Genomic DNA, 23,182 nt, shown 5'->3' on the forward strand with positions numbered 1-23,182 from the left:
ATCTATCTGTCAATAGTTACCTCAGAAACTGGTTTGCCCAGAAAGGGCTTAGCAAAGGACAGAAACAACTGGTCAGACTTGCGATGGGCTTTAGTCCAGTGTAAGTAGAAACGTAGCTGTCTATGCACATCTACCAAATGCAATTTATATTCACCCCTGTTCTGAAAATTTGGAAAGAAGACAGGTAAATTGATTGATTATTTGTTTCTGAGGCCACTTTAGGCAGAAAGGAAGGATTAGTATAAAGTGAAACCCTGTCTTTATGAAAATAATATAAGAAGGTTTTACAGATAATGCTTGAAGTTCTGACACTCTCCTAGCCGTGGTAATAGCCACTAGAAAAGCTGTCTTCCAAGATAAAAATTTCAAGTCCACAGAAGCAGCAGGCTCAAAGGGTGGAGCACCCAAAGCTTGTAAAACTAGGGTAAGTTCCCAAGGAGGGGTAGGATCTTTAACTGAGGGTCTTAAAAGAAAGGTACCTTTAGAAAGAAGTTATGTACTAACCATAACGTTCCATGTGAGTTGTTCCATCTCACATTCATTCATCACTGATGGGTTCGGAGCCGATCCTTGGCTCTGACACGGCCGACTAGCAAGCTCAAAGTTCTCCAGTAGCTCAAGACTCCACCCCTTATCCCACAATGCACCGCTGGAATTACCTCAGATCTTGTTTGCTGCGTACCATACAACAGTACAATAATTATTCTGCCTAGGAATGAATACACATTGAAAAACCAGGATGAAGACAGCCTCCAGGTCAACTGTCAGCCAGGAGGGGGAAGGAGGGAGGGAGGGACGTGAGAATGAAGGCAAGATGGAACAACTCACATGAAACGTTATGGTGAGTACATAACTTCTTTATGTGAAGTTGTTCAATCTCACCGTTCATTCATCACTGATGGGTAGCATCCCTAGCGCCCTGATCTTGGGTGGCTCACGGAAGTACACTCTTCAGAACCATAGATCCAAATGAAGCCCTATCCCTGGAGGCCTTATCCACTTTGTAATGAGTTATAAAAGTGTGAGGTTTAGACCATGTGGCTGCTGCACAGATGTTATCCAAGGGCAATTTGGCTTGAAAGGCTGACAAGGTAGAAACTGCTCTGGTTGAATGAGCCTTTACCTTACTAGACAAGGGCATATTATGACAGGCATATGTATAGGTGATACAATCCAACAGGCACTTAGACAGGGTTGTTTACCTTTCCTGGTCTCAGAAAAAGACACAAAGAGCTGATCTGATTTCCTAATGTCTTTTGTTCTGTCCAAATAAAATCTAAGTTTTCTATGAACATCGAGTTTGGTTTACTATTGAAAATGCGAACGGCACTTGGGCGACAGTCGGATAGTCGAACGTATAAGGTCGTAAACAAGGATGTCGAAGACAAAATAATCAATCTAGGAATGGTTTTAACATGGGTCGAGGTAGGTGTTCAGTATTATTCCCTACTACAAACATCTTCCTACCTCGGCCATGTTAAAACCATTCCTAGATTGATTATTATGTCTTCGACATCCGTGTTTACGACCTTATACGTTCGACTGTCGCCCAAGTGCCGTTCGCATTTTCAATAGTAAACCATCGAGTTTATGCAACATATATTCCAATTTGTTGGTATGATTAGGGAAGAAAACGGGCAACTCAATGACTTGATTAATGCTAACCTCAGAACATACTTTGGACAGAAAGGATGGATTTGTCCTGAGAGATACTCTGTCAGTATGGAAGATCATGTAAGGGGGCTTGATGGAAAGGGCTTGGAGCTTTGACACTCTACGGGCTGAAGTGATGACTACTAAGAAGATAGTTTTCCATGACAAGAATTTTAGTTCACAAGATGATGCAGGCTCAAAAGGAGGAAGAATGATACCAGATAACATAAAATTCAAATTCCAGGGGGAATAAGGTGTCTTCACTGGAGGCCTTATGTGAAAGGAATCTTTTTGAAAAGCCTTAGATAATTGGTGAGCCATAATATTCAAACCATCAATTCCTAGATGGAAACTAGATATAGCAGCAAATTGTACTCGCACCGTAGCCGCTGCTGCTCCTTTGTTGAAGATTTCCGTCAAGAATTGTAAGATAGAAGACAATGGCGCTTGATAAGGGTCAATGTTGTGAGAAGAAGCCCAAATGGAAAATCTCTTCCACTTACTACGATACAATTTTCTGGTGCAAGGTTTATGGGAAGCCAACAAAATCTGACTAGTGTCATGGGAAAGATTATTGAGCCTGGCTATGCAGGGAATTGGAGCAGCCAAGCGGTTAGCTTCAGTGTCTGCAAAGATAGGTGAAGATCCCCTAACGGATGTGTCAACAAGTCTGGAACTGGGTCCAGGATCCATGGATCTTCCAGAATATGATGGTAAAGAAACGGGAATCAAATAAGCTGAGGCCAATGAAGGGCTATAAGGATGACTGTCCGTCCCAGCGACTTTGCTTTCTGTAAGAATTTGGGTATCAGGGGAATTGATGGAAATGCATAGAGGAGACCCGGGGGCCAATTGTGGACAAGATCATCCCTCGGGGAGTGACCTGGCATGGGAATCAGGGAAAAATAGCTTTTGCATTTGTTGTTGATGTGACTGGCGAACAGGTCGCAGGAAGGCTGGCCCCATTTGCAGAAGATCCTGTCCGCAATCTCTTGTTTGAGGGACCATTCGTGGGGCAATAAGACTGTTCTGCTCAGTCTGTCCACTATGACGTTGGATTTGCCCGGGATGTGCTTTGCCAACAGAAAGCGCTGGGATGACAGTGCCCACTGCTATACTTTGAGGGCTTCCCGGCAAAGGGGATAAGACTTGGTCCCGCCTTGTTTGTTCAGATACCAGACCACTGACATGTTGTCCCTAGAGGAAGAGAGTCCTGAAAGTATTGCAATGCTAGAAGTACTGCTCTCATCTCCAGGACATTGATATGCAGATGTGATTCTTGACCTGTCCATGTGCCTTGGGCAGTCTTTCCCTGAAAATGGCCCCCCCCGCCCTATCAGGGAAGCGTCCGTGGTCACAGTGGCAACTGGAGGGGGAAGCATGAAAGGACGTCCTATTGTGACATGAAGAGACATCAACCACCACTGAAGATCCTTCTGGCAGGAATTCGTTATCAGGATCATGTGACTCATTGGAAATTCTTGGTAAGACCATTGCATGAATAGAAGCCACTGAAGGATTCTCATATGCATCCATGCTAATGGGATTGCTGGAATAGCTCCCGCCATCAATCATGGAACTTTCAATACCTCTGCTGCTTGTGCTCTGTTCTTTGATATGAGGGACATGATGTGTTGGCAAAGAATAGAGATTCTTTCTGGCGGAAGGCGGACAGTGGTGGTTGACGTGTCTAGTTCTGTCCCTATAAAAACGATATGCTGCGATAGCAACAAGGCAGACTTTTCGAAGTTGACTGTAATGCCTAGCTGATCACAGAGTGTCAGAGTAGCCTCTCTCGCTTGAAGAAGTTGATGCCTGGTGGTGGAGGTAAGGAGCCAGTCGTCTAGATACGGAAACACCTGGAATCTTAGACGCCTCAGGTGAGCCGTGACTATTCCCATGCACTTGGTGAACACTCTGGGGGCTGTAGTGAGACTAAAGGGCAGAGCCCGAAATTGATAATGATTGGCTCCCAGCCAAAAATGCAGGTGATCTCTGGATGGTCTGGCCATCTTTATGTGGTAGTACGCATCCTTGAGATCGATCGAGCACATCCAATTGTCCTTCCCCAAGAATGGCAGTATGGACTGTAGTGTGACCATCTGGAACTTCTCTTTTCTCACAAATTGGTTGCATCTGCTGAGATCCAAAATGGGTCTCCAGTCCCCTGTTTTCTTTGGAACCAAAAAGAACCTCGAGTAAGTTCCGAATCCTGTCTGGTCTTGCTGGGACTAGCTGGATGACTCTTTTTTTTCTATCAATCGGCATACCTCTATTGCTGCTTGTCCCATGTGACTGGGTGGATTTTTTTGACGGGAAAAGGCTGGGTGGAGAACGGTATGAAATACCCTCTGGAAATAATACTTTGTACCCAACTGTCATTTGTTATATTTAGCCAGGCTTTGGGGTACTATGATTAGTGACCCCCAACTGTCTCCAGAGTAGGCCAGCCAGGCCTCCCATCAGGAGCGCGGGTATGATTGATCAGAGAAGTGATCTCTATCACCCTGGTGTTGCGGACCCCCTCTGCTGCGAGGGCGGCGTCTTCCATTCAAACCTCCTCCTCTGCCTTTGGAGGGGGGCTCTCCACGTGCGTCTTGAAAGGCTCCTTGGGCTTTCTGGAACCACATTTTTCCTCCCCTCTGACCTTTGGGAAAGGGTCGAGTGGGGGTGGAAAAATGGACTCCGACGGCAGACAAGAGTCTTTCCTTCTTGCTCACACCTGGTCAAAGTCTCCTTCACCTTTGGCCAAGACAAAGATAAGCCTTCAAATGGGGTATTAGAAAAAGAAGACTTGAAGGGTTCTGCAAAGGAACAGAGTCGCATCCAGGCATGCCTACGGAGAGTGATTCCTGTACCTGCAGCTCTACTCGAACAATCAGCTGCGTATGATATGAGACGCTTTGGACGAGTTGACTATCGAATTCAGTATAGAGAGCTGAGTGGCAATCTTACTGGATACACTCGAAGCTACAGCACCCTGAAGAGCATCTCCCAACTCCTTAAGGAGATCTCTCTGCAGTCTGGTAAAATGTGTCAAGTAGTTCAGTGATCTGAGTGAGAAAGTTGCTGAACTGTACATGCATTTCCCATATCTATCCATGATCCTACATTCTCTGTTAGGAGGATGGATAGATGAGGAAGTCTCAGACATTTCCTGTTTGGTGGCTGCTGCCACCACCATGGCATCAACAGGGACACCCTTGGTCAAAAAGGACTTATCCACAGGGGCTGAAATAAACTTATTAGGCCTCCTAGGAACAGGTTCCATATATTCTGGAGACTCCCATGCCCTACGAGAAACCAGATCCATAAGCTCATTGTAGGGCGGAGATACCCAACAGGTGGAAGGTTGAGACCCAAACTCCTTCAAGAGAACCGACTCATCCTCAGTAGGGCTCTTGGACTGCCAATCACCACTCTGCCTAAGAATTTCAAGAATCTCCGCAAAGGAGATGTCCTCAGAGAGGGATCTGGGGGACCCTTCTGATTCATCCAGGTCAGTGTCCGATGTGATAAGACTCCTGGGGGGAGTCCAAATGCCTCCTCTTGCATAATCTCTTTCTGGGACCCTCTTCAGAGGGAACTTCTGGAGAGGTCTCAGAAGAGCAGGGAGCGCCCTGTGGGGCTACCTGAGGCTCTGGGTCTCTAGGCTTGGGATAGCCGGAGGAAACAAAAACAGACACAGGCACTTTAGGGGAAGAAGGGGCCAGACCTTGAGATGAGGAAGTCTTGGGAGACAACACTCGCCTCATAGCATCAAGTACACCTCAGCTCCAATGAGAAGGAGTTGATGGCTCCGATGGAGCCGCAATCTCCTCCCACACCAAAGCCATGGGCTCCGAGCCTGAGGTAGGAGCCAAGCTCACTCAAGCCAAGGCCCCGAGAGGAAGAGTCGTCACCGACAAGTCAATGTGGCTATCCTCCCCAGACCCGACTGGAGAGTGTCGGCTCCTAGAGTCCCTGGACGGCGCCGAGAACATCCGAGCAGATGGAGCCGACGACACTGGAGCAGGTGTCGGCTCCAAGGGATCCACAATCATCAGGTTGGCCTTCTCTGGCTCCGAAGGTCCGGTATGGCTCAGAGGAGGAGCACACAATTCAAAGGTAGTGGTCATCGGCTCCAACAGTTGTGACTGAGCCGACAGCAATTAACTAGGCCTGGTGCCTTTAAGAGTTTCTAAACCAGCCGGTTCATATCCAGATCAGCTAGGATGACAGAGGACCTGGAAGAGTGGACAGATGGAGCCGACTGAAGTAATATGGATGGAGGTTTTTCGGCAACCGGTTCCAAAGCCGTATCCCAGTTACGAAAAGAGCAGACTGTCAGCTCCGAAGGCAGTGGAGCCGAAGTTACCACACACTCTGACCGCTTTCCTTTTTTGGATCTAGAATCAGTGGAAGACTTAGAAGATTTAGATGACTTACTGGCTCCATCCTGGTCAGACAATGCCTCAGAAAAGGGGTATTTAATGATACCCCTTATCAATCAATTTCCTCTTCCTTTCAGCTAACACTCTTGTGGAAAAGGAATGACATATACTGCAAGACTCTTGCTAATGTACCTCACCCAGGCAGTAAACACACTGCACATGGGCATCTGTGACTGACATTTTCTGTCCGCAGTCTGGGCATTTTTTAAACCCTGATTTTGGATGTTTGTCTTTTTCTTCAGACATTACACAACTCAAGCACACTGTTTAACTATGAGCTGTTTTAAACTAAGTAACTCACACAAACACACACACAGCCCAAAAGAGGCACTGACAACTAAATAATTACAAACAGTAATAAGAGATCTAAAAACAATAGTCCCAAAAGGGATCACTGACTAATCACTAAAGAAGGGATCCTAAGGCCAAAAGGCCGAAAGCAAGATAGATAATACTGAGGGAAGGGGTATAAACACAGAAAAACTACTATCTACTAGCTAGTATGTCTGCTATTAAGAATAGAACACGGATATATAAAAATGAAAAAAAATATAACTTGCTGAAAGTTGAAAAACTCCCAATAAAGCCACGAGCCAAACTGGAAACCAAGAGATCCATGCAGTGGCAAACTAGATCTGAGGTAATTCCAGCAGTGCATTGTGGGATAAGGGGTGGTGTCTCGAACTACTGGAAAACTTTGAGCTTGCTAGTCAACCGTGTCGGAGCCGAGGATCGGCTCTGAACCCATCAGTGATGAATGAACGGCGAGATTGAACAACTTCACATTAAAGGTTTTGCAAAGTCTGGAGGAAGCTAAAGAAGTCATGTTCTCACCTACATGAAAAGTGGAAATGGCCGCCAGTTGAACTTTCACTGCAGAAAATGTATGCCAAGAACTCAAGGACCACTGGAATAGGTGCTTTGAAGGGGTCCAAATCCCTCAGAGAAGCCCAGATAGAAAAACACTTCCATTTGCTACGGTATATTTTTCTACTGGACGATTCATGAGCTGCCACCAGAATAGTCTTGACCGGGAAGATAGACTGGGATTTGTTGAACTTTCACTGCAGAAAATGTATGCCAAGAACTCAAGGACCACTGGAATAGGTGCTTTGAAGGGGTCCAAATCCCTCAGAGAAGCCCAGATAGAAAAACACTTCCATTTGCTACGGTATATTTTTCTACTGGACGATTCATGAGCTGCCACCAGAATAGTCTTGACCGGGAAGATAGACTGGGATTTCTAGCAATCAGGGGAACTGGAGCAGCCAAGCCGTGAGCTTCACACTGCCCAAGTCTGGATGAGGGACCCTCGAGAGGTGCGGAATGAGATCCGGTATTGGATCCAAGATCCAAGGAGGAACTACCAGATGAGACCAAAGACAGGAAAACCAGATTTGGTGAAGCCAGAATGCGGCAATGAGGATGACTCTGCTCCCCAACCTGCGAGCCTTCTGGAGAAATCCTGTCATGAGAGGTAAAGGGGGATAAGCATAAAGAAGACCGGGAGGCCAAGCATGGACCAGAGCGTCCCTGGGGGATTCCCCCTGTGGGGGGAATCAGATCAGAGTGAAGAACTCACTGCACTTTGCATTGTAAGGAGATGCCAAGAGATCGCAGCAAGGCCGACCCCACTCAAGGAAGATCTGCTCCACTACAGAAGGATTCAGAGACCACTCGAAAGGCATTAGAATAATCCTGCTCAGTTTGTCCACCAGTATGTTGGATTGACCCAGAATGTGTGTTGCTACTAGGAAATGGCTGGTGGAGATCGCCCATTCCCACACTCTCATGGCCTCGTGGCAAATGGGGTAAGACCTGGTTCCTCCCTGCTTGTTGATGTACCAGACCACTGACATATTGTCTGTCTGAATTGCAATCATTTCCAGAGGAAGAAAGGCATGAAGGGTCTGCAACACTGATAAGTCCGCCCTCATCTCTAGAACATTGATATGCAAGTTGGTCTCATTCATTGACCACGTGCCTTGGAATGTCCTGCCAAAACAATGAACCCCCCCACCCTAATTGGGAGGCATCCATGGTCAATATGGCTTAGGGTGGGGCTGCAATAAATATACGTCCCTCTACTAGTTCCAGGGAACGTATTCACCAGAAGAGGGACTTCCTGCACACGTTACTTATGTGAATAGGATGTGTCAATGGCAGATACAAAAAGGACCATTGGACTGCTAGTGTCCACTGCAGAACCCGCATATGAAGATGAGCACAGGGGAGAAGAGTAATGGTGGCTGCCATGGAACCTAAGGCTCTTAAAACTGCCTCAGCTGGAGGAAGAAGAGACTGAAGGATCACAAATGAGAAGTTATGTACCTACCATAACGTTCCATGTTAGTTGTCTTCTCTCGCCTTCTTTCTTGCTGGATGGGTTCGGAGCCGATCCTCGGCTCCGACTCGGCCACTTACTAAAGCTCGAGAGCTTATTTTACCGGCTCGAGGCAACCCTATATCCCATGATGCTAGGCAATAACTCTCCAGATCTCGTTTGGAAGCTGAAAAACCTAGCATAGGCCAATAAACAAAATCTTCCAAATGGAAGGAGGAGGAAGAGGGATAAAAACCTCCAAAGATAATTATTTACACAATATATATATCCTAGGACACCTAGATAGTGAACAAAGGAATAAAAGGACCCTTCAAAGAAGGGAAGATCTTCTCGGTCTGTCCAGGCTAGGGGGATGGTGGGTGGAAAGAAGGCGAGAGAAGACAACTAACATGGAACATTATGGTAGGTACATAACTTCTCAATGTTAAGTTGTCAATCTCGCCTTCATTCTTGCTGGATGGGACCGCATCCCTAGCACTTTCATCCTGGGTGGCTTATTGGAACAGACTCTTAAGAATGGTGGAACCAAATGTTGCTCTGCCCCTGGAGGCCATGTCCAATTTGTAATGCGAAACAAAAGTGTGAGGAGAGGCCCATGTGGCTGCCGCACAGATAGTGTCTATTGGTAGTCTAGCTTGAAAAGCTGTAGATGTAGCTAGTGCTCTAGTTGAATGGGCTTTTGGCTTAGAAGATAATTCCCTGCCTCTGAGCTGATAAATAGATGTAATCACAGAAGACAGCCATCTAGATAGGGTTACCTTGGAAACAGGAAGGCCTTTCTTATTTTCTGCATACGATAAAAACAGTTGATCAGATTTCCTTATTTGTTTGGTTCTATCCAGATAGTACCGGAGCTGGCGGTGAACATCTAGATAATGTAGCTTTTGCTCTGCTCTATTAGTATAGTTTGGGAAAAAAACTGGGAGATCAATTGATTGATTCAAATTTGTCTGTGAAGCCACCTTGGGTAAGAAGGATGGATTAGTCCTGAGAGAAACTCTGTCTTTATGGAAGATTAAGTAGGGAGGACGAATGCAGAGGGCGTGAAGCTCTGATACTCTCCTAGCAGAAGTAATGGCGACTAGGAAAAGTGTCTTCCATGAAAGAAATTTCAATGAACAGGAGACCGCAGGTTCAAAGGGGGGGGGGGAGAATTAAGGATGTTAAGACTAAATTAAGATCCCACTGAGGTGGAGAATCTTTGATCGGAGGCCTAAGTAAATATACACCTTTAAGGAAGGCTTTGCAAAGCTTATTGGACATGATATTGTGGTCCGATAAGCCTGTATGAAAATTCTATATGGCTGCCAACTGAACCTTTACTGTAGAGGCTGAAGACCCTGAATGAAAAATTTCGGCTAGGAAGTCTAAGACCGAATGAATTGGGGCAGTAAAAGGATCTAAATTCCTTGCCTTTGCCCAGAAGGAGAAACGTTTCCATTTACTAGTGTAAATCTTTCTGGTGGAAGATTTAAGGGAAGCTACTATGATATCCCGGACGGGATTAGAAATCATAGGAAGCCTGGCTAAGGACGGAAGTGGAGCAACCAAGCAGTGAGGTTGAGAGAATGTAGGGATTGGTGCAGCTGCCCCGACTGGTGGGTCAGAAGATCTGGAACCGAGTCCAGATGCCAAGGCTGTACCAAAAGATAATGATGTAGGAAAGGAAACCATATCTGTCGAGGCCAATAAGGGGCAATGAGAATCAACTTGGCTCTCAAGGCGGTTGCTTTCTGAATTACTTGTGGAATTAGAGGAAAGGGTGGAAAGGCATAGAGAAGTCCCCGAGGCCAATCTTGGACTAGAGCGTCTCTGAAGGGATGGCCTGGAAGGGGGAAGAGGGTGAAGAAGTCGGGGCATTTGCTGTTTTGGGATGTAGCAAAAAGATTGCAGCAAGGAAGACCCCACTTCTGAAAAATCTCTTCCGCTACCGATTGTTTGAGAGACCACTTGTGTGGCATGAGTATGGCTCTGCTCAACCTCTCCGCTATAAAGTTGGACTTCCCAGGGATATGCGTTGCTATCAGAAATCGCTGAGAGGAGATCGCCCATTGCCAAAGTCCGAGTGCCTCTCGACACAGGGGATAGGACTTGGTTCCGCCTTGCTTGTTGATGTACCACACTACGGACATATTGTCCGTTTGAATTGCAATAGTTCCTAGGGGAAGAGAGTCGTGGAGGGCTTGCAACGTTAAAAGCACTGCTCTCATCTCTAGGACATTTATGTGCAGGTGGCACTCGAAAGGTTGCCAAGTGCCGTAGACCATCCTGCCCTGAAAATGCCCCCCCCCCCACCCTATCAGGGAGTCGTCCGATGTCACCATGGCAACCGGGGGAGGAGGAACAAAGGGTCTGCCCTGATGGACTTGAGGGGACAATATCCACCAGGACAGATGACTTTTGCAAGTTTGAGTTATCATGATCTTGTGGTGCATGGGGAGTTGCTGAAAAGACCATTGGGCAAACAGCATCCACTGTTGAAGACGCATGTGAAAATGTGCAAGGGGAAGAAGTGTTATGGCGGCCGCCATAAGACCCAATACTTTCAGGACATACCTGGCCTGAATTTTGTTGCTCTGAAGAAGAACCTGGACATAGTTTTGAATATCTAAGACTCTTTGGTCTGTTAATTTTGCTGAAAGTTGTACGGTGTTCAAGTTGGCGCCTATAAAGGTAAAAGACTGACAAGGCGACAAGGCAGACTTTTCAAAATTTATAGAGATTCCTAGCTCTCTGCAAATGTGAATGGTGTAAGTTCTGGCTTGGAGAAGTTGATGCCTGGTGGTGGCAGTGAGGAGCCAGTCGCCAGATATGGAAACACTTGGAATCCTTGTCATCTCAGGTGAGCCGTAACCGCTGCCATACATTTGGTGAACACTCTGAGGGCTGTAGTGAGACCAAAGGGCAGGGCTCTGAATTGGTAGTGACTGGCCCCCAGCCGAAAGCGGAGAAACCTTCTGGAGCGCCTGTGAATTTTGATGTGATAGTACGCATCCTGAAGGTCCATGGAGCACATCCAATTGTCCTTGCCCAGAAAGGGCAGAATGGACTGTAGCGTGACCATCCGGAATCTTGCTCTCTTTACAAACTTGTTCAGTTTGCTGAGATCTAATATTGATCTCCAGTCACCTGTCTTTTTCGGTACTAAAAAGAACCTTGAGTAGATTCCGGATCCTAGTTGGTCTGCTGGGACTGGTTGGATGGCTCTTTTTGCTAGCAGTTTTGATATTTCTGATACTGCTAGTTCCCTTAGACCGGGTGGAACATCTGGAAGGGTTCCTTTTTGTTGAATTGGGGTTTGGATAAAGGGAATTTCTTTACCCTCAGATATGATCGACTGTACCCATTTGTCTTGAGTAAGGGAAAGCCAGGCTATTGAGTACAGCGACAATCTTCCCCCGACTGCCTCCGAAGGTGGACAATCGGGCAACATCTCAGGGATGCTGGAAGGGTTTGTCAGAGAGAGGCTCCCTGCTACCCTGGTTTTGCGGACCCCCTCTGCCCCTAGGGTGGCGTCTGTTGTTGTTACCCCCTCTGCCTCTGGGGGTAAACTGACCTCTTCATCAGACGTGACTCCTTGAGATTTGCGGAACCACATTTTCCCACCCTTCTGACCCTTAGGGTACGGTCTTGAAGGGGTGGAGAAACGGACTCCTACGGCAGAATGGTCAAGGTGTCTTTCACTTGAGGTCCGAACAAAGCCAAACCATCAAAAGGGGAATTTGTGAAGGACACCTTGAAAGGGTCTGCGAAATTACACAGCCACATCCAGGCATGACGCCTTAAGGCCACTCCTGTGCCTGCGGCCCTACTCGCTCCATTGGCTGCATATGAAATCAGACACATGGAGGAGTTAACAATCGAGTTCAGGGTTCCAAGCTGTGAGTTTATTTTATCCTGGGACCCAGCAGCCGATGGATCCTGTAAGACTTCTCCCAACTCTTTGAGAATATCTCTCTGAAGGCGGGTGAAGTGACACAGGTAATTCAGCGACCGCATGGCAAAGGTCGCTGAAGAAAACATCCGCTTACCGTACCTATCCATGGTCCTAGAATCCTTATTAGGAGGATGGACAGGTACTGAAGGATCAGCTAGTTCCTTCTTGGTGGCTGCAGCCACCACCATGGCATCCGCCGGTACACCTTTTGTCAGGAATTGCTTGTAGACTGGTGCTGTAATGAATTTAGATGGCCTACGAGGGGTGGGTTCCACCGAATCCAGGGCCGACCACACCTTCTGAGCCACTACTTCCATAAGGGGGTCGAAAGGCGGAGACACCCAGGAGGTGGAGGGTCAAGAACCGAACGCCTCCAGGTACACCGACTCGTCCTCGGAAGGATTAAGGGAAGACCAGTTCCCCCTCTGCTTCATGATTTCCAGGATGTCTGAGAACGAGACATTCTCAGAGGGGGACTTTGGGGATCCCTCCGACTCATCCAAGTCGGTGTCAGATGTAATAGACTCACGGGAGTCCCCCGCTCCGAAGAGGTAGGAACCCCAGGCCGCACCGACAGGAAAGGCTCCGAGGCCGATGTCGGGGCTGAGCTCACCAACGCCGACGCTCCGAGAGGGAGAACAGGGTCGGACAATGGTCCGATGCCACTCGCCCCCTCGGAGCAGATGAGAGAGATCAGGCACCCGGATCCCTCCAATGAAGGTATCAAAGAGGAGATCGGAGCGGAAGATGAAGGAGTCGAACGGGGAGGTATCGGCTCAGACGCCACAACGGTCACGGCTCCGAACTCTGAGGGAGAGTCGAAGGAGGAAAAATAGGTGTAGTCGAAATAGCCACCGTCTGATGAGATGGGCTAGAGATCATCTAGGCCAATGCCTGAGACTTTAACAGCCTACTTACCACTCTCTCAAGGTCATGATCTGAAAGTCTGGACGACTGAGAAGATCGGCTCCGATGGCTCCTCTCCGAGAGCAGGGCAGACCTCGGAGCTGAATGGATGGACTCCAATGAAGGGGATCTTGACCTCTTCTTAGAAGTAGCCAATGGAGCCGAAGACACGTCGGCTCCAGCTGGAGCCGACAGCGCAAGCATGGGCTCAGAGGTGTCGGCACCGAGTGGTGCCGAGACCGGTACTTGTGACTCAAAAGGATCAGCTCCAGCCAGAGCCAATCTAGGCACAGACAAGGAGCCAGCAGCCGAAGGCTTAGTACTTGGAGCCGACGGTTTTGCAGGTTTCGAGGGCCTCCCCGACATAGACTTAGTCGGGGAGCCCTCGGGCTTTAACAAGCCCCTAAGTATCAGTTTATTCCTGCGCTCCTGCAGGACTCTTGGACTGAATGCATGACATACTGAACAAGAGTCCTGCAGGTGCAGGGGTCCCAGGCAGTAAACACAAGAAGTGTGACCGTCTGTCAGAGACATTTTCTGACAGCACGAGTCACACTTCTTAAAGCCTGAGACCTTAGCTTCTTTAGGTTCCTTCGACATAACAGTGTCGAGGGTTCACAAAAGTAACAGAAAACACACGCACACACACACTCTCGAAAAAAATATAAATTAACAATAAAATGTTAAGGGATACTGACACACCCAAACACTCCACAGGATCCCTAAGAAAAAAACAGGAAAGGGGCAGGCTTAAGACCTAACCTAAAAGTGGAGGGGGAGGGATATAAGGGATAAAAAAAAGGGATAAAAAAGTAATAAAGTTAAGGGTAGTTACTTAACTATTGACAGAAATAACTAGGTAGAAAAATTTACTCAAAAAGGGTGACTGAATCACTCTAAATCTAAGACTTACCAGGAGCCGATAAAAAAACGCACCTCACAAGCAAAAGCGGCAAACGAGATCTGGGGAGTTATTGCCTAGCATCATGCGATATAGGGTTGCCTCGAGCCGGTAAAATAAGCTCTCGAGCTTTAGTAAGTGGCCGAGTCGGAGCCGAGGATCGGCTCCGAACTCATCCAGCAAGAATGAAGGCGAGATTGACAACTTAACATCACATGAAGTTGTTAAGTTTTGGACTCTCTCTGGAATTAGAAAGACCTTGATTTGAAACATATCGATTCTCACTCCTATGTAGTCTAAGACCTGAACAGGGTCTAGAGAAGACTTGGATATGTTGATCATAATGCCCAGCAAGTCTGAGAATTTCAGGAAATAGTCTCTGGCTTGACAAAGTAAATGCCTGGTGAGAGCGGCAAGGAGCCAATCGTCCAGGTACGGGTAGACCTGTACTCCCTGAAGCCTCAGGTGAGCCACTACTACTGCCATGACCTTGGTGAACACCTTAGGGATTGTGGTGAGACTGAAGGGTAGGACTCGGAATTGATAGTGATTGGCCCCTAGCTGACAGCGGAGGAACCTCCTAAGGCATCTGTGCATTTTGATGTGGTAGTACACGTCCTGAAGATCTACTGAGCACATCCAGTCATTCTCCTGCAGGTAAGGCAGGATGGATTGTAGAGTGACCATCCAGAACTTCTCTTTGGCAACTGACAGATTTAGAGTGGAAAGGTCCAGAGTAGGCCTTGGGTCCCCAGTCTTTTTGGCACCAAAAATAATCTGGAATAGATGCCTGATCCGGACTGATCTATGGGGACGGGCTGGATGACTCATTCCTTAGCAGCTTTATTTCAAGTGCTGCTGCCTCCCTTTGCATCTGTCCTGACCCCCTCTGCCTCTAGGGGAAGGTGAGTCCTGAGAATACTGAGACTTCTGGAACCACATCTTCTTTTGCCCCCTCTGATTCCTGGAGAAGGATCTTTGGGGGTTAGAGAAGCGGATTTCGACAGCAGACAGTGTCTTCCCATCCTTCTCACTCGTAAGGGGCATTCACAAAAGATGCCTTAAAGTGTTACTTGAACTGACAGAGCCTAAGCCAGGCATGTCTCCTCGTGGCAACGTCAGACCTGGTAGCCCTTGCTGCTCCTTCAGTGACATATGAGAGGAGGTACATGGATGTATTTGTAACCACTTTGAGAGTGGCCATCCTCACGGAGAATGTGCATTTATCCTCTGCAGACATGGACTCTGGGGGCGCCTCAGTGAACTCCTTGACCAGGTCTCGCTGTAGTCTAATTATGTGGGCCAAATAATTCAGCTCCCTTATAGAAAAGGTGGCTGAAGCATATGTCCACTTTCCCAGAGGATCCATTGTCCTGGACTCTCAGGGGGGATGGACTGTAAAACTTTCCTGGGCTAGTTCTTTCTAAATGGCAGCCGCTACCACCATGGTGTCCACTGGGGACCCCTTGTTCCAATTCGGTCTGTCTACTGGAGGGCTCAAGATCTTATCGGGGCACCTGGGGATTGGTTCCATAGTGCCCAGCTACTTTCATGCCCTGGTGGTAATAAGGTCCACCAAGAGGATTCATGGGGGGGGGGGACACCCAGGAGGTAGACAGGCCAATGTTAAAGGCCTCCAGGAACACCAACTCGTCCAAGGAAGGTTTGAGGGTAGACCAACCCCCCCCCCCTTGCTGGCACAGGATTTCCATGATGTCTCCAAAGGAGACATCGTCGGGGGGTGATCATGGGGAATCTTCCCCTTCCTCCAAGTTAGTATCCTCAGTGAGGGACTCTGGCTAGGAGTCCAGGTGCCTCTTTTTGCAAATTCATTTGTGAGGGATCTCTTGGGTGGGACTCTCCAGAGAGGGCTCACAAACTACTTCTAGTTCCTTGCGGGAAACAGTCTGGGGCACATCGAGCACGGACTGTCCCTGCATGGGCAAAATGGCTGAAGACACACCCAGAGGTGAGGGAGTCAGGGCGGAATCTGATGAAATGGTCAGGGGCCTCAATCCCCTGGAGAGAACCCTCTCCACCACGTCGAAAGCCGAGGGAGAGCGAGCCTCCTGAGAAATTGGCAAGGAAACTGCTCTCCCCAGATCTGGCGTGGGGATCGGAGCCAAGCCCGATGGAGCTGAGATACCGAGGGGTAGGCCTTGACCCGACAGAGTCGGAGCCAAAGGAAAAAGACCAAACCCCTCAGATTTGATGCCCAGACTTCAGTTCAGAGAGCCGCTCGGGTGCGAACCAGTCAGATCCGACATGCTCAAGGTAATGACCGGCATCGAGGTACACAGTATCATCGGTGCCAACCCCCTGACTCCGGGAACTCTCAGATCCAAGAACTCTGATACCAGGGGTTGGACCGAAGAAGGAGATATCGGGGCAAAGAAGTTAAGCCAGCTTCCCCTTTCGGAGGGAGAGGGGGTTTGGTAAGACCCCCATCTGAATCTGGGTGCAATTAAACCTTTGCATCATTTTATCCATGTCTGCTTCAGATAGACGTCTTGTGGACCGCAACGAGGCCAGTGATGCCAGCCAGGAGGGTCGGTGTACAGAGGCCCTGGAAAAAGGTCTAAGCTCCTCTGGCTCCAGAGAAAATCTCGGCGATTGGAGCAGAGGAGAAGCTGGCCTGGAAAAAGCCATCTGTTTAGGGGGAGGACCCACCAGATCCAATCGGTCTGGGGATCTCTTCCTCCCTTTGTCTTTCTCTCTGTCTTTACTCCTCTCTTTTTTTGACTCCCTAACCACAGACCTCTGTCCAGGAGTCAGAGTTCCGGGCTGAGAGGGAGAGGAGGAGATAGTGGCTGAAGTTGAAAGCGCGGTCACAGCCGTGACCGCAACAGAAGAAGAAGAGGCAGCCGCCTCAGTAGTGGGGAGAAGTCCCTTGAGGATCAATTTTGCCCAACGATCCTTTAGGGCCCATGGGGTTGAACCCTGCACAAATAGGGCAGTCCGAAGACAGATGGGTTGCCCCTGATACACAACACACAGAGTGTGGCCATCCGCTGAGAACAACTTACGGCCACACTCTGTACACTTTCTAAAGACCACCTTGGCCTGCTGATCTTCCATACCAACACAAAAGGTACGATGTACCAAAAGGTTTAAGCTAAAAAGTTTTAAACTAAACTACCTGACCCCAACACTCAAACACACCCACACGCAAGGAGGCGGAAGGGAGATAAGGCCTATTCTACCTACAACACAGAAAACAGCTTTTTTTTTTTGATGTGAAACGTGAAGTGAAACAAGGGGAGGGAAGGCAAAGGACAGTAGGAAACCTACCTACACTAACAGTTACTCAAACACCCACAAAAACAGTAGAAAAAGTCTCTACCATGCCTGGACCTCTAGACCACGCTGCTTGACAAAGCCGTGGCAAATGAGATCTGAGGGAAGGAAGGAGATAAAAGGGTATTATGGGTAAGGGAAGGAGCTTGGAGCTCAGATCAAATGCTGGTGAAACTGTCGTCTCGGATCCGGTCTGGATTTGACAACCCACAGGTTGATGATCAAATGAAGTTAACTACTTCAGATTAACCTTTGTCAAAATACAGCATGTGAGTTTTCATAAACTACATCTGAGTTTTCATAAATTTGTAACTATTTTAAGAAGTTTTCTAACCTTTTTCTAAGTTATCGCCAACAGCACCGGGGCCCACAGTTCGAAATTTAACTGCAAATGTACCAAGCTCCTTCTTGAAGTCATCCGTTTGATCTCTGGTGATCTGTAAAACAATGATAGTTAACCAAGCTGTGTTTTTTGAAAAGTAAATAAAAATATTTTAGTTAGAAGCAAAAAAAGGACTTTAACTCTATCTCATGGTTTGCTTTAGTTTTTACCTGGGTTATAAAAGGAACTCTGTTTTCTGTTGTTGAACATTCCCATGGGTCAGAAAAATTAGCATGTGTTCTAAAACTGTTGGTGAGAAACAACCCATCATGTTTCTTCTACTCTGAACACCAAATCTGTCTGATGTACTGGACAACAAGCTCCTGCAATAACAACTGCTTGAAGCAATTCGTATCTTTAAATATCCACCAGTTTTCCTCTTCTTAATGCACAATCTGATCCCACATCTAATGACATGACAGGAAAAAAAACAGCAACATGTGCTAGTCTGTGCCCAAGCACAAATGAATTGTAAAATTAAAAACAACAAAATGTCACAAAGAAAGGCAGATCCTATCTCAGGTCTGTACCATTGTATTCTTCTAGTTCTCATCTCTACAGAGAGACTGGAGGGTGCTACTTATTCTCAGAACCAACGTCCCAGAAGGCCCCACTTCGCAAACACCAACTTTTGTAAACGGTATAGTAATAGGTGTCAAGTCCACCAGTGTCAAATACATTAGATAAATGAATTAAAAATTAACACTCAGCTTTTCACTCCTAAAATGTAAACAGAAAATTATTGGTCTTCAGTTTCCAGTTTGCACCCAGTTCTGCCACTGCTGATCTATACACCTACAGACATTCAGTCATTTGTACTACCTGAAGCTGAAGCACTGTAATCATCTGCAAGGTCGGCTATAAACTAAGATAAGAGCTAACAATATACTTCAGCGCAGTTCTTAGTTTTAGTACAAGTCTGTAGGCATTCCAACAAATGGACATACTGTAATCATTTTCAATGTTTCTGGCTTGCATTTTTCAGTCACCACCATCTATGGGATCACAAATTAAGCACTAGAGCAAAGCCTCTCTCTGAAATCACCTCTCTGATGGGATTAGAAACTGTTCACAAGTAACGTTCATAAGAAAAAGGCTGGCATTTGTATGAGATTAGTGCACTGTGCCACACCAAATTACTAGTGTTAGTAGCTATGTGCAGGATGTAGGCAATTGAAAGACACAGACACAAAAGATGTGCAATGGCAAAAATCACACACTATGAAGTACACGCTAATGAATGCATAATGACACAGAAGTAAAGAACCCTATTCAAATATGCCACACTGAGTATGCAAATGAAGGGTGGCCTAATGGTTAAGATGTTTGCCTTACAAACACAAGTTGCAGGGTTTGAGTCTTGCAAGGGATAATTGGCTAGGCTTAAAATGGCTCACAAGGGCAGTTAGCCTAGTACTAATCTATGGACCTATGAAACTAAGGAACCCAAAAAGGTGGAATGATTCAGAAGCATATAAAACAGGCATGATGCATACTGGCACATATACATTTGAACATCATGATTTGTGGCATACAATGGGAGCGATGCTAGGAAGAGCAATAGCAGTAGCACAGCAGCAAGGTTTGTGAACTGTCTTTGCCTGCAATGTTGCATGCCATGGCACTTTCCCCCACTAAAAGAAGAACAGAAAGCACCCGACATGCCATCAGTTCACAGACTGTAGGCTATTTCTGAATGACAAGATACTGCAAGAGACCTAGCTAAACTATGTCACTCACAAGCAGAATCAATAGAGATGTATGGTATGCCTATTATTGAGGATGCAAAGGTATGTGTAGCCTTAATCATCTTGGTTATACAGATCTTCCATTAACCTACTGCGGGTAAAAAAGAAGTTATGTCTTACCATAACGTTCCACTTGTATTGTCGATCTTCACCAATCCTTGACAGTGTTTTCGGTTCCAAACCTCAGAACCAAGATGGCCGTTTACTTCAGCTTGTGCTCTCTAAACTCTCGAGCCAGGCTCTACCCATAATGCTCTTCAGAGAGATTACCTCAGATCGAGTTTGCCAAGGAGTGGCAGTCAGACTTGAGAGGACAAAATGCATGATAATTAGATTAATTGAGGCCAAATATTAAAGGAAAGCTAGTCAAAGTCTAAATTCGGTCTACTAAGAGTCTCGGGATGGGGGACAGAGGGTGGAGATGTCAAGAATTGGTGAAAATTGACAACACAGATGAAACATTATGGTAAGACATAACTTCTTTATCTGATGTTGTCAATCTTCACTCAGTCCTTGACAGTGGGACAGAATCCTCAGCTACTTTACCCTCGGGAGATCTCATGAAAGAATATTCCTAAGCACCATAGAGCCAAAGATGCTCATCCCCTTGAGACCTGATCTAATTTGTAATGAGTGATACAGGTATGATGAGAAGACCAAGTGGCTGCTGCACAAATGTTGTCTAAAGAAGCTCTGGCATGTAAGACTGCAGAAGTAGCTACTGCTCTTGTAGAATGGGCTTGAACTGTTTTTGGGAGCTGGAGTCCTTTAGAATAATAAATGAGGTGATGCAGTCTCTAAGCCACTTGGCCAAGGTAGCCTTAGAAACTGGGTTACCTAGATGGACAGAAGAAAATGCCACAAAAAGTTGGCTTCGCTTTCTAAATACTTTAGTCCTGTGACGATAAAAATGTAATTGCCTGTGCACATCAAGAAGACGGAGAGCATATTCTCCCTTGTTCGAAAAATTTGGGAAAAAGACTGGTAGCTGTAAAGTCTGATTAACATTAGTTTCGAATACAATCTTGGGCAAAAAGGAAGGATTGGTTCAAAGCAAAACCCTATCTTTATGAAAAATTAAGCATGGAGGTTGGCACAAGGACTGAAGTTCTGAGACTCTTCTAGCAGAAGTGATGGCCACCAAAAACAGGGTTTCCAGGACAGATATTTTAATCACAAATTGCAGATGGTTCAAAAAAGGGTCGGCCAGGGGCCCAGGACCCATAGTAAAATCTCAAGGAGGGAGAGAGGGTACATTGTGCCATTAGTCAGAAGCAAGAAGGACCTTTTTGCTTTACACAGTTTGTGTGACACATCAGAGGAGCACCTGCAAGTCGCTGTATGGTTTGAGATTGCAGCTAGATAATTGCTAATCGCTCTACGACAGGAACCTAACTGGTGAAAATCTAATAAAAAAATAAAAACTTGATAGGATATGGATTGGATTGTCTAGATTCCATCTAGTAAATTTTTCCCATTTGCTTTTTTATACTTTTGGTATACTTTTTTGTGGTAGCGACAATAATCTGTCGACAGGTGAGAAAGACAGGTGGAGAAAAGAGAAGGAGAACTGGAGATAATAATCATGAGAAGAGGGAGAAAAGCCATGCAGTGAGCTTGAGGTTTTTGAGAATGCAGATGCTGCTCTGGTCCAGAGATGGGTTTCCAAATCAAAAATCCATGGTCCAAGGATCCAAATGAGTCGAGGGGCCAAATGAAAAATGAGGATAGAAACCAAGGAGAAAAATTGGAAAAAAATTCAGATTATAGGAATGAGTTATTTTGCTCTTCAGGTATGCAATGAGACCAGAGGGGGAAAGGCATAAAAGAGAATTCTAAGATCATCCGAGGGGGAGAAGAGAATCTGGGTGACTCATCCTGAGGGGGGGGGCAGTAGATAGTAAACTTGCACTTGTTGTTTAGAGAAGAAGCAAAGAGATAGAAGGTTGGGTTGGCCCATTGGTGAAAAAAGAGGAGAGTCATCACGATTGGAAGAGAGAGAGACCATGAAGCAAGAGGGAGGTTCTGCTCACATTGGAACTCCCTGGAATGTACATTGCTATAAGAAAGCTGTTGGAAGAAATTGTCCATTGCCAAACTCTGAGTGCTTCTCAACACAAAGAGTAAGATTTGGTTCCCCCTGTTTATGTTCCAGACTAATGACATGTTATCTGTCTGAATCGCTACCATTCCTAAAGGGAAGCCATCTTGGAATGCTTGCAATGCTAACAGCACTGCCCTCATCTCTAATACACTAATGTGTAAGTTGGCCTCCAATTGCGACCATGTACCTTGTTCTGTCCTTCCCAGATAATGCCCCCACACCTGGTTTGGGAGGCATCCGTAGTCACTGTGGCTTGGGGCCGGGGGAGAATGAAAGGACGACCCATGAGAATCTGGCTGGAGTGTAGCCACCACAACAGATCATGCTTGCAACATTTGGTAATCAGAATTAGTTGAGACATTGGTTGATAAATGAGAGATCATTGGGATTCTAGTAGACATTGCAATATCCGCATGTCATATCTTGCTAAGGGGACTAGAGTGATTGCTGCTGCTATGCAGCCTAAGGTTTGAAGAACTAATTTTGCTGGGACCTTGATGTTGTGTAGCAACTGACCAACCTGAGATCTTATGCATTGTAGCCTTTCTAGAGGGAGAAATGCAATTCCTGAGGTAGTATCTAAGTGGGCTCTGATGAAGTCCATTTTTTGAGCGGGTTGAAGTGCAGACTTTTTAAAGTTTATAGTTATTCCCAGAGATGCACACAGATGTATGGTGTAATCTTCTTGCCTGTTCTAATTGACACCTGGTGGCAGCAGTAATGGGCCAGTCATCAAGATATGGAAACACTCAAAACCCTTGCTGTCTTAGATGAGCTGCTATCACTGCCATGCATTTGGTAAACACCCTGGGGGCTGTAGTGAGTCCAAAGGGCAGTGCTCTGAATTGGAAATGACTGGCTCCCAGCCAGAAGCGCTAAACCTCCTGGAGCTCTTTTCCATTTTATGTGGTAATAAGCATCTTGGAGGCTGATAGAGCACATCCACTTGTCTTTTTCCAGAAATGGAAGTATCGACTGAACCATGACCATCCGGAATTTGGTTTGTTGAACTGCTTTGTTGAATTGGCTGAGATCCAATATGGGTTTCCAGTCCCCTGTTTTCTTGGGCACTAACAAATTTTGAGTAAAATCTGGAACCTTTCGAGTCTGGTGGATCTTTTTGGATGACTCTTTTGCTTATCAGTTTTTGAATTTCTAGAACTGCTGCTTCCCTGAGACTGGATGGTACATCTGGGAGTTTTTTCTGGTTGTGATAGAGGAATTTGGTAACCTTTGGATATGATTCCCTGCACCCATTTGCCTGTTCTTAACATTTGCCAGGCAGATTGGTGCAGAGAAAGTCATTCCCCAACTGCCTGCAGAGGCGAACAATCGGGCACCATTCAGGGGTGCTGGTAGGAAGCTCCAGAGAAGGTCTCTCTGGATCCCTGATTCTGTGCTCCATTTCTGCCTATAAAGTGGCGTTTTCAACTGTTTCCTCCTCTGCCCCAGGGAAAGTCTTTGCCTCATGAATCCT

General features: G+C 46.5%; 1 protein-coding gene across 1 annotated transcript in view; it reads right to left on the minus strand.

Moving 5' to 3' along the window:
• DNAH10 (dynein axonemal heavy chain 10) overlaps positions 1 to 23,182 on the minus strand; it is a 5,879,077-nt gene that overhangs the window by 3,734,849 nt on the left and 2,121,046 nt on the right. Inside the window, exon 24 of the mRNA XM_044069759.1 lies at positions 17,806 to 17,908. Within this exon, the coding sequence (XP_043925694.1) occupies positions 17,806 to 17,908 (103 nt within the window). The remainder of the gene's footprint in view (positions 1 to 17,805; positions 17,909 to 23,182) is intronic.

The sequence above is a fragment of the Protopterus annectens genome, chromosome 4.part0 (assembly GCF_019279795.1).
Source record: "Protopterus annectens isolate FY-2018-M chromosome 4.part0, PAN1.0, whole genome shotgun sequence".
Classification (NCBI taxonomy): domain Eukaryota; kingdom Metazoa; phylum Chordata; order Ceratodontiformes; family Protopteridae; genus Protopterus; species Protopterus annectens.